This window comes from Oncorhynchus mykiss, chromosome 15 (assembly GCF_057628025.1).
Source record: "Oncorhynchus mykiss isolate SJ-2025 chromosome 15, ASM5762802v1, whole genome shotgun sequence".
Classification (NCBI taxonomy): Eukaryota; Metazoa; Chordata; class Actinopteri; order Salmoniformes; family Salmonidae; genus Oncorhynchus; species Oncorhynchus mykiss.
Window position 1 is genome coordinate 6680011 of NC_143036.1, and position 18965 is coordinate 6698975.

The 18965-nt window shown below is 40.2% G+C and overlaps 1 protein-coding gene across 1 annotated transcript in view; it reads left to right on the forward strand.

Annotated features, from left to right (window-relative positions):
- LOC110490886 (phospholipid phosphatase-related protein type 5-like) overlaps nucleotides 1-10996 on the forward strand; it is a 92332-nt gene extending 81336 nt beyond the window's left edge. Inside the window, exons 5-6 of the mRNA XM_036945685.2 lie at nucleotides 1332-1445; nucleotides 8872-10996. Of these exons, the coding sequence (XP_036801580.2) occupies nucleotides 1332-1445; nucleotides 8872-8901 (144 nt within the window). The 3' untranslated portion in view covers nucleotides 8902-10996. The remainder of the gene's footprint in view (nucleotides 1-1331; nucleotides 1446-8871) is intronic.
- The last annotated feature ends 7969 nt before the right edge of the window (nucleotides 10997-18965 follow it).

Consider the following 18965-nt stretch of genomic DNA (forward strand, 5'->3'; position numbering starts at 1 on the left):
GAGGGCACAATTATGACCAACTGGTCAGATAGAGGGCACAATTATGACCAACTGGTCAGATAGAGGGCACAATTATTACCAGCTGGTCAGATAGAGGGCACAATTATTACCAGCTGGTCAGATAGAGGGCACAATTATGACCAACTGGTCAGATAGAGGGTACAATTATTACCAACTGGTCAGATAGAGGGCACAATTATGACCAACTGGTCAGATAGAGGGCACAATTATGACCAGCTGGTCAGATAGAGGGTACAATTATTACCAGCTGGTCAGATAGAGGGTACAATTATTACCAACTGGTCAGATAGAGGGCACAATTATTTCCAGCTGGTCAGATAGAGGGCACGATTACGACCAGCTGGTCAGATAGAGGGCACAATTATTTCCAGCTGGTCAGATAGAGGGCACAATTACGACCAGCTGGTCAGATAGAGGTCACAATTATTACCATCTGGTCAGATAGAGGGCACAATTACGACCAGCTGGTCAGATAGAGGTCACAATTATTACCAGCTGGTCGTACGGTGGTCAGAAAAAGCCTTCATATTTGTTGTTGTAAATTGGTGTATAACTCCTGTCTCTCTGCTGTGTGTTCTAGATGGTGTATATCTCCTGTCTCTCTCTGCTGTGTGTTCTAGATGGTGTATATCTCATGTCTCTCTCTGCTGTGTGTTCTAGATGGTGTGGTGTTTAACTCCTCTCTCTCTCTGCTGTGTGTTCTAGATGGTGTGGTGTTTAACTCCTCTTTCTCTCCGCTGTGTGTTCTAGGTGGTGTATATCTCCTGTCTCTCTCTGCTGTGTGTTCTAGGTGGTGTTTATCTCCTGTCTCTCCCTACTGTGTGTTCTAGATGGTGTGGTGTTTTTCTCCTGTCTCTCCCTACTGTGTGTTCTAGATGGTGTTTAACTCCTGTCTCTCCCTACTGTGTGTTCTAGATGGTGTTTAACTCCTGTCTCTCCCTACTGTGTGTTCTAGGTGGTGTGGTGTTTAACTCCTGTCTCTCCCTACTGTGTGTTCTAGGTGGTGTATATCTCCTGTCTCTCCCTACTGTGTGTTCTAGGTGGTGTGGTGTTTAACTCCTGTCTCTCCCTACTGTGTGTTCTAGGTGGTGTGGTGTTTAACTCCTGTCTCTCCCTACTGTGTGTTCTAGGTGGTGTGGTGTTTAACTCCTGTCTCTCCCTACTGTGTGTTCTAGGTGGTGTGGTGTTTAACTCCTGTCTCTCCCTACTGTGTGTTCTAGGTGGTGTGGTGTTTAACTCCTGTCTCTCCCTACTGTGTGTTCTAGGTGGTGTGGTGTTTAACTCCCGTCTCTCCCTACTGTGTGTTCTAGGTGGTGTGTGTGGTGCATAACTTCAAAGGCAAGCTGTTGCTGAGTGGTGAAGACCCCCCACAGGAGAACATGTCTAGAGTGGAGAGCCCACTGGAGAAGTACATCACTTTGCAGGTATTCAACCCTATACACTTTTCCCTACTCGACCCTACACCCTGTAGAAACACCCTACACCCTGTAGAAACACCCTACATACACCCTGTAGAAACACACTACACCCTGTAGAAACACCCTACACCCTGTAGAAACACACTACACCCTGTAGAAACACCCTACATACACCCTGTAGAAACACCCTACACACTACACCCTGTAGAAACACCCTACACCCTGTAGAAACACCCTACATACACCCTGTAGAAACACCCTACACACTACACCCTGTAGAAACACCCTACACCCTGTAGAAACACCCTACATACACCCTGTAGAAACACCCTACACACTACACCCTGTAGAAACACCCTACACCCTGTAGAACCTACACCCTGTAGAAACACCCTACACCCTGTAGAAACACCCTACACCCTGTAGAAACACCCTACACCCTGTAGAAACACCCTACACCCTGTAGAAACACACTACACCCTGTAGAAACACACTACATCCTGTAGAAACACCCTACACCCTGTAGAAACACCCTATACCCTGTGGAAACACACTACACTGAATTAATGTAAATATTACACCATAATTTGCAAATAAATTCATAAAAAATCCTACAATGTGATTTTCTGCATTTTTCTTCTCTCATTTTGTCTGTCATAGTTGAAGTGTACCTATGATGAAAATTACAGGCCTCTCTCATATTTTTAAGTGGGAGAACTTGCACAATTGGTGGCTGACTAAATACTGTTTTGCCCCACTGTATGTATATAATGTATTATATGTATATAATATATCAGAGAGATATATTATATATTTCCCTTGACGGAGTGATGCTGAATGTAAAAAATGTCTCAATTAAATGTTCCTACTAATGTAATGAATAAACCTAGCACTATATGATGCACCATTACGCCACATCAATATATTCTCTGAATTCAATACTTTTTTGGTGAAAACCAGCCAATTGGAAGAGTGTACTGGCATGAAATAATGCATTAAACAGAACATGGTATCCCCCAGTTTCCATGAGGCTGTGTTGTGTGGAAGCAGAGCACTGACCCTGACAATACTGTGTCTTTCTCTACCAGTGACTCACTCACATAGTTATCTTACTGTGGTTGGTGAAAATGTATTATAAACCCTTCCTGACAACCACAATATTGACCTGTGGGTCATGTTCTTCCACTGCATCAAGCTCTTCAGAGCTGTTTTACTGTGGGAGGTAGTAGTTAGTTACTCAACGTTCTCAATTTTTACTGTAGTGAGGTAGTAGTTAGTTACTCAACATTCTCAATGTTTACTGTAGTGAGGAAGTAGTTAGGTACTCAGCGTTCTCAATGTCTCAGGTGCTCAAGAACATTTATCATACTGTTATATAGCGACTAGTTAGTGAGCGGTGCTATGAATTATGTGATGTGACTAAGCTTGTTACCGTGACCACATTACCACCACACCGGCGGTCATGAACCATGACCACAATCAATTCCAACGTGACCATTTAGTCACGGTAACAAGGCTTCTCCAAGCTCTTATGCTGCTGATGGTCATTAGCAGTGGTACGCAGCACTCTATTGTCCCTCTAATCACTCTGACATCAATGCAAATGTTTAAGAAAATGTAATCAAACACTTCACGAGAGCCCATGAGCTCATGTTGCGCAACATTTCTATAGGCGATGAAATGATTGCGAGTGATGGCCTCTATTAAAAAGAGGAGGATCCCATCAGCTTTCTGTAGGCTAGGCCTACTATATTTATGTATCTACTTTCCTATTATTAAGCACATTGCTTCTCTTTACAACAAGAGTAATAGGCTACCTGGCTGGCATTAAAATGAACATTAGGAAAAGTGACCTCCATTCACTATGTAAGTGCGACATGTACGTGTGTGCATTGCAGCGCTTATAATGTGAATAAATAGCCTAATAGTTGATCAAAATGTTAAGCTAAGAGTTGTGATCTGTTGCATCAGCCTCATTGATTTTGAAAGGTTTCTTGATAATAGTGGTTGTATTAATTCGGGATCTATCACTGTCCCACAACTGTCCCAGACTATGTTTTGAATAGAATAGGTCAACTTTTCTACTATGGGGGAAGAGTAGATTAACATAGGCTAGTGCAAATATGGACAGTTCTTCCAACATCTTCCATATGTGCCTCGGGAATTCGATAAGGACGCACGCCCTGATGCGTCTGTCTTCACTTGTAGCCTGTGAGAAGGACCCGATCACATGACAGGCATTGGCTAATAAGAACTGAGATATCTGAGAGAGCCATGTGAGTGAGAGGTACTTCTGAGCATGCAGACGGGAGCAAGGAATTATAATTATTATATTCAGCTCAAAGGCACAACGGACACTGGCCACAAAATACGTGTATTTTTTTCTAGGGGGCGTTACGGCCACACAAATGGGATGCCCCCGGGATATTCTGGGGCGTTATCAAGTGCTTGTCCAATTGTGAATGAGAGACTGATGAAGTGTGTGCAGCCTTCGCAAAAAAAACCTAAGTAGAGCTCATGCCTATCATGCGATTTTCATCAAACTAGCCACATCATGCAGCCTTAGAATGTATTAAAAAATCAAAACATATAGCCCAATGTTTGAATAAACAACTAAAGTTGCATAAATAGTTCTAAATGAAGCATACAGGAGGACCTGTTTCACGTACGCACTTCTTCAAATAGTTTGTAGAAAGTGTCCTATTTTATTCAGCGATGTTCAATTGTAGTATTCATACTATAAAATAATGCCACGGAATTCTAAGCAAATCTTGTCTGCTAAATGAACTAGTGTAGCCCACAGCCATATGGCATAGCCAGATCGGGACCTGACATAAGGACAACTCAGACGAAGCTGTTCTATTCTAATGAAATAGACTACATTTTCTTCATATCATGTTTCTTTAGACCTGTCTAAAATAAATAATGGATTTAATGTTATGGTGTAGGCTATGATACATTGGTTTATTATACTTTTTAAAAATGTAGATGTTCCAAAGGTCTGCATCAGTGGCTGGTTGGCTATGTTTAGAAGCCAAGAGATGTTCAATGTGTTTATGTTAATTAACCTTAGATGTGAGGCATGGTGGGGTGACTCCCTCCTCTCAGTCCACCATCTTTCTTTACCCAGCAACACTGAAACAAATAACTGCATCGGTCTTCAGTCATATTTGAAACAAATACAACAAGTAAGGGTTTAATGAAGCATTCCTAAAACCTTATTCGTTATAGTTGTTGTTGTGTAAAGTGATTAAGAATGCTTTTTGAATGCCGTATGATTCCTGCATCTGACACAGAGAGGGGTTAAATGACAGTTGATCTAGATTATCAAGGTAGCATATAGCTAGAGTACACTCCGCACACACCGCACACCCCCATTCACCCACCCTATGAACCCCATTCACCCCCCCATTCCCACCCATTCACCCATATTAACCCCCCCATTCACCCCTATTCAACCCCCGCATTCCCACCCATTCAACCACCCTATTCACCCATATTAACCCCCCCATTCACAAATTATTCACCCCCCCATGTATCCTCTATTCCCCCCACCCTATTCACCCCCCCATTCTCCCATATTAAACCCCCATTCACCCCTTATTCATCCCCCCATGTATCCTCTATTCACCCCTCGATTTATCCCCTATTCACCTACCATTCACACCTATTCATCCCCCTATTCACCCCCTATTGTCCCACCAATTCACCCCCCATTCACCCTCCCATTTATCCCATATTCACCCCCATTCCTCCTCTATTAACCCACCTGTTCACCCCCCCATTTATCCCCCATTTATCCCCTATTCACCCCCATTCCTCCTCTATTAACCCACCTGTTCACCCCCCCATTCACCCCCCCATTTATTCCCCTTTCACCCCCCCATTTACCCCCATTCACCCCCTTATTCACTCATCTATTCACACCCCTCCTCGCTCTAAGGCTCCCACGTTCATCTTGAAGTGCTTCTTTTTAAAAGTGAACTGTATTACTACTAAAACACACAGATTCCTCCTCCCCTTTTTAAAAGTGTACTGTATTACTACTAAAACACACAGATTCCTCCTCCCCTTTTTAAAAGTGTACTGTATTACTACTAAAACACACAGATTCCTCCTCCCCTTTTTAAAAGTGAACTGTATTACTACTAAAACACACAGATTCCTCCTCCCCTTTTTAAAAGTGTACTGTATTACTACTAAAACACACAGATTCCTCCTCCCCTTTTTAAAAGTGTACTGTATTACTACTAAAACACACAGATTCCTCCTCCCCTTTTTAAAAGTGAACTGTATTACTACTAAAACACACAGATTCCTCCTCCCCTTTTTAAAAGTGAACTGTATTACTACTAAAACACACAGATTCCTCCTCCCCTTTTTAAAAGTGTACTGTATTACTACTAAAACACACAGATTCCTCCTCCCATTTTTAAAAGTGTACTGTATTACTACTAAAACACACAGATTCCTCCTCCCCTTTTTAAAAGTGAACTGTATTACTACTAAAACACACAGATTCCTCCTCCCCTTTTTAAAAGTGTACTGTATTACTACTAAAACACACAGATTCCTCCTCCCCTTTTTAAAAGTGTACTGTATTACTACTAAAACACACAGATTCCTCCTCCCCTTTTTAAAAGTGTACTGTATTACTACTAAAACACACAGATTCCTCCTCCCCTTTTTAAAAGTGTACTGTATTACTACTAAAACACACAGATTCCTCCTCCCATTTTTAAAAGTGTACTGTATTACTACTAAAACACACAGATTCCTCCTCCCCTTTTTAAAAGTGAACTGTATTACTACTAAAACACACAGATTCCTCCTCCCCTTTTTAAAAGTGAACTGTATTACTACTAAAACACACAGATTCCTCCTCCCCTTTTTAAAAGTGAACTGTATTACTACTAAAACACACAGATTCCTCCTCCCCTTTTTAAAAGTGTACTGTATTACTACTAAAACACACAGATTCCTCCTCCCATTTTTAAAAGTGTACTGTATTACTACTAAAACACACAGATTCCTCCTCCCCTTTTTAAAAGTGAACTGTATTACTACTAAAACACACAGATTCCTCCTCCCCTTTTTAAAAGTGTACTGTATTACTACTAAAACACACAGATTCCTCCTCCCCTTTTTAAAAGTGTACTGTATTACTACTAAAACACACAGATTCCTCCTCCCCTTTTTAAAAGTGTACTGTATTACTACTAAAACACAAAGATTCCTTCTCCCCTTTTTAAAAGTGTACTGTATTACTACTAAAACACACAGATTCCTCCTCCCCTTTTTAAAAGTGAACTGTATTACTACTAAAACACACAGATTCCTCCTCCCCTTTTTAAAAGTGTACTGTATTACTACTAAAACACACAGATTCCTCCTCCCCTTTTTAAAAGTGTACTGTATTACTACTAAAACACACAGATTCCTCCTCCCCTTTTTAAAAGTGTACTGTATTACTACTAAAACACACAGATTCCTCCTCCCCTTTTTAAAAGTGTACTGTATTACTACTAAAACACACAGATTCCTCCTCCCATTTTTAAAAGTGTACTGTATTACTACTAAAACACACAGATTCCTCCTCCCCTTTTTAAAAGTGAACTGTATTACTACTAAAACACACAGATTCCTCCTCCCCTTTTTAAAAGTGAACTGTATTACTACTAAAACACACAGATTCCTCCTCCCCTTTTTAAAAGTGAACTGTATTACTACTAAAACACACAGATTCCTCCTCCCCTTTTTAAAAGTGAACTGTATTACTACTAAAACACACAGATTCCTCCTCCCCTTTTTAAAAGTGAACTGTATTACTACTAAAACACACAGATTCCTCCTCCCATTTTTAAAAGTGAACTGTATTACTACTAAAACACACAGATTCCTCCTCCCCTTTTTAAAAGTGAACTGTATTACTACTAAAACACACAGATTCCTCCTCCCATTTTTAAAAGTGTACTGTATTACTACTAAAACACACAGATTCCTCCTCCCCTTTTTAAAAGTGAACTGTATTACTACTAAAACACACAGATTCCTCCTCCCCTTTTTAAAAGTGTACTGTATTACTACTAAAACACACAGATTCCTCCTCCCCTTTTTAAAAGTGTACTGTATTACTACTAAAACACACAGATTCCTCCTCCCCTTTTTAAAAGTGAACTGTATTACTACTAAAACACACAGATTCCTCCTCCCCTTTTTAAAAGTGAACTGTATTACTACTAAAACACACAGATTCCTCCTCCCCTTTTTAAAAGTGTACTGTATTACTACTAAAACACACAGATTCCTCCTCCCCTTTTTAAAAGTGTACTGTATTACTACTAAAACACACAGATTCCTCCTCCCCTTTTTAAAAGTGTACTGTATTACTACTAAAACACACAGATTCCTCCTCCCCTTTTTAAAAGTGTACTGTATTACTACTAAAACACACAGATTCCTCCTCCCCTTTGCTTTACTCCCAAATCTGTGTTGAGCAAAGCCCTGTGACGATAACTTCCTCCCTGCTCATAGGCATGCTGAACGGCAGCCTTGGTCTTCATTGACGATAACTTCCTCCCTGCTCATAGGCATGCTGAACGGCAGCCTGTGGTCTTCATTGATGATAACTTCCTCCCTGCTCATAGGCATGCTGAACGGCAGCCGGGGTATTCATTGACGATAACTTCCTCCCTGCTCATAGGCATGCTGAACGGCAGCATTGGTCTTCATTGACGATAACTTCCTCCCTGCTCATAGGCATGCTGAACGGCAGCCGTGGCCTTTATTGACGATAACTTCCTCCCTGCTCATAGGCATGCTGAACGGCAGCATTGGTCTTCATTGACAATAACTTCCTCCCTGCTCATAGGCATGCTGAACGGCTGCCCTTGGTCTTCATTGACGATAACTTCCTCCCTGCTCATAGGCATGCTGAACGGCAGCCCTTGGTCTTCATTGACGATAACTTCCTCCCTGCTCATAGGCATGCTGAACGGCAGCCCTCGGTCTTCATTGACGATAACTTCCTCCCTGCTCATAGGCATGCAGAACGGCAGCCCTTGGTCTTCATTGACGATAACTTCCTCCCTGCTCATAGGCAGGGAGGAAGTTATCGTCAAGCAACAGAAGAATCATCTATCATAACGCGTTAAGTATTTTTTTTAAATGAAAGAACCAGGAAATAAACTGCCATATTGTTGCCAGTGTCGGCATTGGGAGGAAACGTGGGCTAAGAATAGACTATTTGATTTGATTTGATTTGACTAGAATAAACCAACAATAATCTGGATCGGGTGCCTTTCAGCTTCGTTAATGATTTACATTTCTTCATTTCTAAAAGCTTTTTTTACTTCTTCAGAGAAAAAAAACGAAAGTAACTTTTTTATTTCTGTAACTTGTCTTTATATTGATCTTTTCTCCTTTTTTTTAGAATCACATCGCCTTCGCTGAGGTCACATGACGCTGAATCGGCTGTTTGGCAAACCCATTGGACATCCACGCACTTCACCGTCCAATCAAAAATCGAATAGCTCTTCACCGTCCAATCCCCCCCCCCCCAAAAAAAAATGGAATAGTCAAGTTGCAACGCTAACTCATTATGCATGGCTACTGTATGAGGTCTGTTAGTGTTGTTGTCTGTTAAGTCCCTGTGTCATGGCCTATACAGCAGTCAGGGAAAACTCCTCAAAAGCATGATGGGAAAGGCCTTACTGGGTTTCTCCATTTATTTAATCTATTTTGGGACTAAATCCCCCAATGAAGAAAATCAACTGGAATCAACTTGAATTGAACTGGACTCTTCTTTACACGACATGACCTGCTGTGACCCAGATGCCTCTATCTACTGAAGCAGAGAGGTGATTCATCCATTTTCCCACAATGTTGGTCAAATGGGTTCTTATTCATCACTTCTAAATAATAATTTTGTGTCTTTTCCATCAGTAGAGAAGAACAGAGCAAATTATCGATGTCTCTGTTATGTTTCCCCTTGAAAACGATATTTTTTGTAATGCTCACTAATGCACTTAACTGTCACAAAGAGGACATAGCGACACACACCAGCACTTTAAAATCAAACTCGAGTCAAAAACCGCAGGCAAGATGGCCGCCCATACTGCTGCTGCTTGAAAAATATATAAAATATAAAATATGTCAATTCAGGATTAGTCAAATCTGCTAATGTGTGCGTTGCAAGACTTAACTGTTTAGTGTTATTATATTCAAATTATGAAAAAAAATATAGCTGTATATAGTGTATACATACTTCAATTTCCTTTTGCCAAATATTGCTGTCTATTTTCTTATGGTTGTGTACTGTATGTACTGTGTGTATTGTGTGTACTGTGTGTGTTTGTTCACAAAAATTACTGTCCACGTGTTGTTTATTTTATCAATTGACTATTAGTACTTGATTGTTTTGCTATCATGAGATAGCTATACCATGTTAAACATCTAGGCAACACATGGCTATGTTCTATCATGAGATAGCTATACCATGATACACTCTACAGGATCGGTGTCCCCCCCGCGGACGGTTGAGCTTACGTGCTAATGTGATTAGCATGACATTGTAAGTAAAAACAACATTTCCCAGGACATAGACATATCTGACATGGGCAGAAAGCTTAAACTGCACTTTCCAATTTACAGTAGCTATTACAGTGAAAGAATACCATGCTATTGTTTGAGGAGAGTTGTACAGTTATGTATCAATAAACATGTATCAATAAACCAATTAGGCACATTTGGGCAGACTTGATACAATATTTTGAACAGAAATGCAATGGTTCATTGGATCAGTGTAAAACTGTGCGCATACACTGCTGCCATCTAGTGGCCAAAATCGAAATTGCGCCTGAACTGGAATAATCAATGTGGCCTTTTTTTTTTGCTTTTCAAAGATGATGAAAAAACATGATCTTTAATCAGATCGAATGTGTTCTATTCTCCTACATTCATTTCACATTTCCACAAAAATTCAAAGAGTTTCCTTGCAAATGGTATCAAGAATATCCATATCCTTGCTTCAGGTCCTGAGCTACAGGCAGTTAGATTTGGGCATGTCATTTTAGGCAAAACATTTTTTTTTTTAATAAAAAAAATGGTTGGATCCTTAAATACACATCTAGTCTACACATAGCTATGTTCAGATTTTTTTATACTCTTGACTTTTGAATAGTGTTAATATTTCCTGTTTTTATGTTATATTATAAAAGTCTACTACATATTTCATACTTTTTTTCTTTCTTAAAACAAGTTTTGGTCAATAGGCAAGACTTTTCAATCTTTCATGATCCTTTTTTAAATGGTGGATTTGTAGTTTATTCTTCTTTTTCGTCTTCTTCCTGGTTTGAAGTCAGATTGTCACATTGTCGTTATAGCATAGCGATTCATTTTGTGTGGATGCTATCGATAGTATTCCCACCCAGTGATTTTACCATACTTGTATTTCATTCCTTTCTCTTTTTTTTAACTTTAACATCAATTAAATCATGACCCTTTACACTGTAAGCAAAGTGACATGTACAGTCTTTCAATAAAAAAAAAGATCTAAATTGGTTGCTGCCATGCTTTCACTAACCTACGCTGGACACTGAATTTCTTGCTATTAGTTTGTTGTGAATGATTGTGTTGAAAAAGACCATTGAAACGTCCCTAACATCAGACAGATTGATTGAGCTCCACTGTATAAGCTAGACAATATGCAGTAGGGTGACATCACAGTCTGTTGTTGTAGAGGACTCGTTGGAGCCATTGGTTCCTTGACTGACTCCCACGGTCCTATGAAAGACAAACAAACAAAGAGGGAGCAAAGTAGCAGAGAGCCATATATAACTGTTAGTTAAGTAGCAGAGAGCCATATATAACAGTTAGTTAAGTAGAAGAGAGCCATTTAGGATAGTTAGTTAAGTAGTGGAGAGACATTAATGGTTAGTTAAGTAGCGGAGAGCTATTAACCTCTAGTGACTCCCCATCCCGCATGAGGGAGCGTAATCATCGACTGACACTAATTAGCATAACGCAACAGACATAAATATTCCTAGAAAATATTTATATTCATGAAAATCACAAGTGAAATATATTGAGACACAGCTTAGCCTTTTGTTAATCATCCTGTCATCTCAGATTTTCAAAATAGGCTTTACAGCCAAAGCTAGACAAGCATTTGTGTAAATTTATCGAAAGCCTAGCATAGCATTTTGTCCAGCTAGCAGCAGGTAACTTGGTCACGGAAATCAGAAAAGCAATCAAATTAAATAGTTTACCTTTGATGAGCTTCGGATGTTTTCACTCACGAGACTCCCAGTTAGATAGCCAATGTTCCTTTTTTCCCAAAATATTATTTTTGTAGGCGAAATAGCTCCGTTTGTTCCTCACGTTTGGCTGAGGAATCACCCGGAGAAAAATATTCCAAATTAGCTCCATAATATCGACAGAAACATGGCAAACGTTGTTAATAATCCATCCTCAAGGTGGTTTTCAAATATCTATTCGATAATATATCCACCGGGACAATTGGTTTTTCAGTAGGACCGATTGGAATAATGGCTACCTCTGTATTTTACTGGAGAATCACTCACTCAGGTGACCAGTTGCGCAATGTAGCCGCTTACGGGTATTCTTCAACATGAATGTGTAAAACTACGTCACAATGCTGTAGACACCTTGGGGAATATGGAGACAAAGTAATCTGGTTGATAGCCCATTTACTGCTCAATAGGGATGCATTGGAACGCAGCGCTTTCAAAACATGAGGCACTTCCGGATTGGATTTTTCTCAGGCTTTCGCCTGCAATATCAGTTATGTTATACTCACAGATAATATTTTTACAGTTTTGGAAACTTTAGAGTGTTTTCTATCCTAATCTGTCAATTATATGCATATTCTAGCATCTTGTCCTGACAAAATATCCCGTTTATTACGGGAACATAATTTTCCAAAAATGAAAATACTGCCCCCTAGTCACAAAAGGTTTTAATAACGGTTAGTTAAGTAGCAGAGAGCCATTAGTAATGGTTAGTTAAGTAGCAGAGAGCCATTAGTAATGGTTAGTTAAGTAGAAGAGAGCCATTAGTAATGGTTAGTTAAGTAGCAGAGATACATTAATAATGGCTAGTTAAGTAGACGGAGAGCCATTAGTAATGGTTAGTTAAGTAGAAGAGAGACATTAATAATGGTTAGTTAAGTAGACGGAGAGTCATTAGTAATGGTTAGTTAAGTAGCAGAGAGACATTAATAATGGTTAGTTAAGTAGACGGAGAGCCATTAGTAATGGTTAGTTAAGTAGAAGAGAGCCATTAGTAATGGTTAGTTAAGTAGAAGAGAGCCATTAGTAATGGTTATTTAAGTAGCAGAGAGCCATTAGTAATGGTTAGTTAAGTAGCAGAGAGACATTAATAATGGTTCGTTAAGTAAACGGAGAGCCATTAGTAATGGTTAGTTAAGTAGAAGGAGAGCCATTAGTAATGGTTAGTTAAGTAGACAGAGAGTCATTAGTAATGGTTATTTAAGTAGCAGAGATACATTAATAATGGTTAGTTAAGTAGATGGAGAGCCATTAGTAATGGTTAGTTAAGTAGCAGAGAGACATTAACAATGGTTAGTTAAGTAGACGGAGAGCCATTAGTAATGGTTAGTTAAGTAGCAGAGAGACATTAATAATGGTTAGTTAAGTAGACGGAGAGCCATTAGTAATGGTTAGTTAAGTAGCAGAGAGACATTAGTAATGGTTAGTTAAGTAGACGGAGAGCCATTAGTAATGGTTAGTTAAGGAGCAGAGAGACATTAATAATGGTTAGTTAAGTAGACAGAGAACCATTAGTAATGGTTAGTTAAGTAGAAGAGAGACATTAATAATGGTTAGTTAAGTAGAAGAGAGACATTAATAATGGTTAGTTAAGTAGACGGAGAGTCATTAATAGTGCTTAGTTAAGTAGCAGAGAGACATTAGTAATGGTTAGTTAAGTAGACAGAGAGTCATTAGTAATGGTTAGTTAAGTAGCAGAGATACATTAATAATGGCTAGTTAAGTAGACGGAGAGCCATTAGTAATGGTTAGTTAAGTAGAAGAGAGACATTAATAATGGTTAGTTAAGTAGACGGAGAGTCATTAGTAATGGTTAGTTAAGTAGCAGAGAGACATTAATAATGGTTAGTTAAGTATACGGAGAGCCATTAGTAATGGTTAGTTAAGTAGCGGAGAGTCATTAGTAATGGTTAGTTAAGTAGACGGAGAGCCATTAGTAATGGTTAGTTAAGTAGCGGAGAGTCATTAGTAATGGTTAGTTAAGTAGACGGAGAGCCATTAGTAATGGTTAGTTAAGTAGAAGAGAGACATTAATAATGGTTAGTTAAGTAGACGGAGAGTCATTAATAGTGCTTAGTTAAGTAGCAGAGAGACATTAACAATGGTTAGTTAAGTAGACGGAGAGCCATTAGTAATGGTTAGTTAAGTAGCAGAGAGACATTAATAATGGTTAGTTAAGTAGACGGAGAGCCATTAGTAATGGTTAGTTAAGTAGCAGAGATACATTAATAATGGTTAGTTAAGTAGCAGAGAGACATTAGTAATGGTTAGTTAAGTAGACAGAGAGTCATTAGTAATGGTTAGTTAAGTAGACGGAGAGCCATTAGTAATGGTTAGTTAAGCAGCGGAGAGTCATTAGTAATGGTTAGTTAAGATGCGGAGAGCCATTAGTAATGGTTAGTTAAGTAGACGGAGAGCCATTAGTAATGGTTAGTTAAGTAGACGGAGAGCCATTAGTAATGGTTAGTTAAGTAGCAGAGAGACATTAGTAATGGTTAGTTAAGTAGCAGAGAGACATTAGTAATGGTTAGTTAAGTAGACGGAGAGCCATTAGTAATGGTTAGTTAAGCAGCGGAGAGTCATTAGTAATGGTTAGTTAAGTAGACGGAGAGCCATTAGTAATGGTTAGTTAAGTAGCAGAGAGACATTAGTAATGGTTAGTTAAGTAGACGGAGAGCCATTAGTAATGGTTAGTTAAGTAGCGGAGAGTCACTGCTAACTGAGAGTCACCAGAGTGGAGGGACATAATGTAGAACACAGCATTACTGGAGTTGTATCAAATTCTAGTGCTTTGGTCAAAAGTAGTGCACTATATAGGGAATAGTGTGCCATTTGGGACACAGTGTTTTCCCTTATTGGATTATTATTAATATTTTGGTACACTGCTCTGTCTGTCCCCTGTGTGGAAGGACTTCTGTCAACTTTTACTTACTAGTGGAGTTCGGCAGACCTAATGTATTGATGATCAGTTTTGCCTGTTAGATTAGTGAATAATACTTTTTTTAAATGTTTTTTTTTTTTTTTTTTAAATAACCTTTATTTAACTAGGCAAGTCAGTTAAAGAACAAATTATTATTTACAATGACGGCCTACAAGGACAGGGGGACCGGATCCTAGATCATCACTCCTACTCTGAATCGCTTGAGGTTTTTCGCTCTCCCTAAAGATTCAAACCTTGTTTTGTTAGTTTTCGTCTGTCTGTCTGAAAATACTTAACAGTACTATAGTAGCGCTTTAGTGGAAGGAACATACCAGAAGAAAATATGTGATAATGTTTCATCATTTTGTTCCCGCCACAGAAGGTATGTGATGAATTAGATGTCACAGGAACAGAAAACATTCTGTCTCAGGCTTACTATTAATGTCACCATACAATGCTGTCAATTAAGTAAAATCTCTCTGTTCAGCCATATGTGCACATTCGTCTCCAAAGACTTTCAAAGACGTATGTGTGGTTTGATACAAAATATATGTTGCCATGGAAATGAATTACGTATTGTGCAAAATGGATCCGGGTGTTTCTAAAGAGCCCACTAAAACACACCAAGAGACTGGGCCTCAATGGGACCTGGTCAGTAAAACACACCAAGAGGCTGGGCCTCAATGGGACCTGGTCAGTACAACACACCAAGAGACTGTGCCTCAAGGAGACCTGGCCAGTACAACACACCAAGAGACTGGGCCTCAATGGGACCTGGTCAGTCAAACACACCAAGAGACTTGGCCTCAAGGGGACCTGGCCAGTACAACACACCAAGAGACTGGGCCTCAATGGGACCTGGTCAGGAAAACATAAACATCTTTAATATTTGTTCAGATTGTGTTGAGGAGCATCTTTGGCTTTGAGCAACATTTGTGTTCTTGTGGGAAGGAGGATTGTCGGAGGCCGTTTGGAAATGTGTCTGAGCACAATTGGAGTTGGACTTGTTTAACCTCTCCCAGCAGTTGGTTTCGGCCTGTTTAATCTCTCCTAGTAGAGGTTGGTTTGGACCTCTTTAATCCCTCCTAGTAGGGGTTCGTTTGGACCTCTTTAATCTCTCCTAGTAGGGGTTGGTTTGGACCTCTTTAATCTGTCCTAGTAGGGGTTGGTTTGAACCTCTTTAATCTCTCCCAGGGGTTGGTTCGAACCTCTTTAATCTCTCCTAGTAGGGGTTGGTTTGCACCTCTTTAATCTGTCCTAGTAGGGGTTGGTTTGGACCTCTTTAATCTCTCCTAGTAGGGGTTGGTTTGAACCTCTTTAATCTCTCCCAGTAGGGGTTGGTTTGGACCTCTTTAATTTGTCCTAGTAGGGGTTGGTTTGAACCTCTTTAATCTCTCCTAGTAGGTGTTGGTTTGGACCTCTTTAATCTCTCCCAGGGGTTGGTTCAAACCTCTTTAATCTGTCCTAGTAGGGGTTGGTTCGGACCTCTTTAATCTCTCCTAGTAGGGGTTGGTTTGGACCTCTTTAAACTCTCCTAGTAGGGGTTGGTTTGGACCTGTTTAATCTCTCCTAGCAGGGGTTGGTTTGGACCTCTTTAATCTCTACTAGTAGGGGTTGGTTTGGACCTGTTTAATCTCTCCTAGGAGGGGTTGGTTTGGACCTCTTTAATCTCTCCTAGTAGGGGTTGGTTTGGACCTCTTTAATCTCTCCCAGGGGTTGGTTTGAACCTCTTTAATCTTTCCTAGTAGGGGTTGGTTTGGACCTCTTTAATCTCTCCTAGTAGGGGTTGGTTTGGACCTCTTTAATCTCTCCTAGTAGGGGTTGGTTTGAACCTGTTTAATATCTCCTAGTAGGGGTTGGTTTGGACCTCTTTAATCTCTCCCAGGGGTTGGTTCGAACCTCTTTAATCTCTCCTAGTAGGGGTTGGTTTGCACCTCTTTAATCTGTCCTAGTAGGTGTTGGTTTGGACCTCTTTAATCTCTCCCAGGGGTTGGTTCAAACCTCTTTAATCTGTCCTAGTAGGGGTTGGTTCGTACCTCTTTAATCTCTCCTAGTAGGGGTTGGTTTGGACCTCTTTAAACTCTCCTAGTAGGGTTTGGTTTGGACCTGTTTAATCTCTCCTAGCAGGGGTTGGTTTGGACCTCTTTAATCTCTACTAGTAGGGGTTGGTTTGGACCTGTTTAATCTCTCCTAGGAGGGGTTGGTTTGGACCTCTTTAATCTCTCCTAGTAGGGGTTGGTTTGGACCTCTTTAATCTCTCCCAGGGGTTGGTTTGAACCTCTTTAATCTTTCCTAGTAGGGGTTGGTTTGGACCTCTTTAATCTCTCCTAGTAGGGGTTGGTTTGGACCTGTTTAATCTCTCCTAGTAGGGGTTGGTTTGAACCTGTTTAATATCTCCTAGTAGGGGTTGGTTTGGACCTCTTTAATCTCTCCCAGGGGTTGGTTCGAACCTCTTTAATCTCTTCTAGTAGGGGTTGGTTTGCACCTCTTTAATCTGTCCTAGTAGGGGTTGGTTTGGACCTCTTTAATCTCTCCTAGTAGGGGTTGGTTTGAACCTCTTTAATCTCTCCCAGTAGGGGTTGGTTTGGACCTCTTTAATTTGTCCTAGTAGGGGTTGGTTTGAACCTCTTTAATCTCTCCTAGTAGGTGTTGGTTTGCACCTCTTTAATCTCTCCCAGGGGTTGGTTCAAACCTCTTTAATCTGTCCTAGTAGGGGTTGGTTCGGACCTCTTTAATCTCTCCTAGTAGGGGTTGGTTTGGACCTGTTTAATCTCTCCTAGTAGGGGTTGGTTTGGACCTCTTTAATTTGTCCTAGTAGGGGTTGGTTTGAACCCCTTTAATCTCTCCTAGTAGGGGTTGGTTTGAACATGTTTAATCTGTCCTATCTCACATTCCAGTGTTCAAACTTGTAGACAAGGTTTTATGGGATTTCTGTTAATGCGACACCTTGCAGCCAATGGCAATTTCCGCTTTAGGTATAATGCCAGAAGCCACATGTGAATTTGACAGCTCTAATGCAGTTCCACCTTCGACGCCACCAAAACAACAGCTATGCGGATGTCGGATAAATCGGATCTGATTGAACACAGACCCTAATCTTGTCATACTCCTGAGCTGTGGAAGTGTGTTAGACGTAGGGCTATTGCAGTGTCACATATTACCGACACACCGGCCGTCATGAGACATGATCTCAGTAAAATTGGCAGAGCGTTTTCTGCATACTGTACCTTTAAGGATTTAATGATATTGATAAAACAGGAGCTGTAGTAGAATGTTTGGACACCTGCGTCAGTGACGTTTACCTTCAGCTTTTTACTGAAGCTTTGTTTAGATCACAAATACAGTACATACATATTTGTTTCGATCACAAATACATACAGTCTTTGACAGGTGTAATAAAATCGAGCACACAGCCTTGCAATATCCCTAGACAAACATTGGCAGTAGAATGGCCCTTACTGAAGAGCTCAGAGACTTTCAACGTGGCACTGTCATAGGATGCCACCTTTCCAACAAGTCAGTTCCTCAAATTTCTGCCCTGCTAGAGCTGCCCCGGTGCTGTTTTTGTTAAGTGGAACACTTCTAGGAGCAACAACAGCTCAGCCGAGGAGTGGTAGGCCACACAAGTTCACAGAACAGGACCTCCGCGCAATGTGTAAAAATCTTCTGTCCTCGGTTGCGACACTCACTACTGAGTTCCAAACTACCTCTTGAAGCAACGTCAGCACAATAACTCTTCGTCGGGAGCTTAATGAAATGGGTTTCCATGGCCGAGAAGTCACACACAAGCCTAAGATCACCATGTGCAATGCTAAGCGCCGGCTGGAAGGGTGTATTATTATTTAACCTTTATTTAACCTTTATTTAACCTTTATTGAACCTTTATTTAACCAGGCAAGTCAGTTAAGATCAAATTCTTATTTACAATGACCAAAAGGCAAAAGGCCTCCTGCGGGGACGGGGGGCTGGGATTAAAAATACATACAAAAATACAATATAAATATACGGCAAACACACGTCACAACAAGAGAGACAACACAACATAAAGACCTAAGACAACACTACATAAAGACCTAAGACAACACTACATAAAGACCCTAAGACAACACTACATAAAGACCTAAGACAACACTACATAAAGACCTAAGACAACACAACATAAAGACCCTAAGACAACACAACATAAAGACCTAAGACAACACTACATAAAGACCTAAGACAACACTACATAAAGACCCTAAGACAACACAACATAAAGACCTAAGACAACACTACATAAAGACCTAAGACAACACT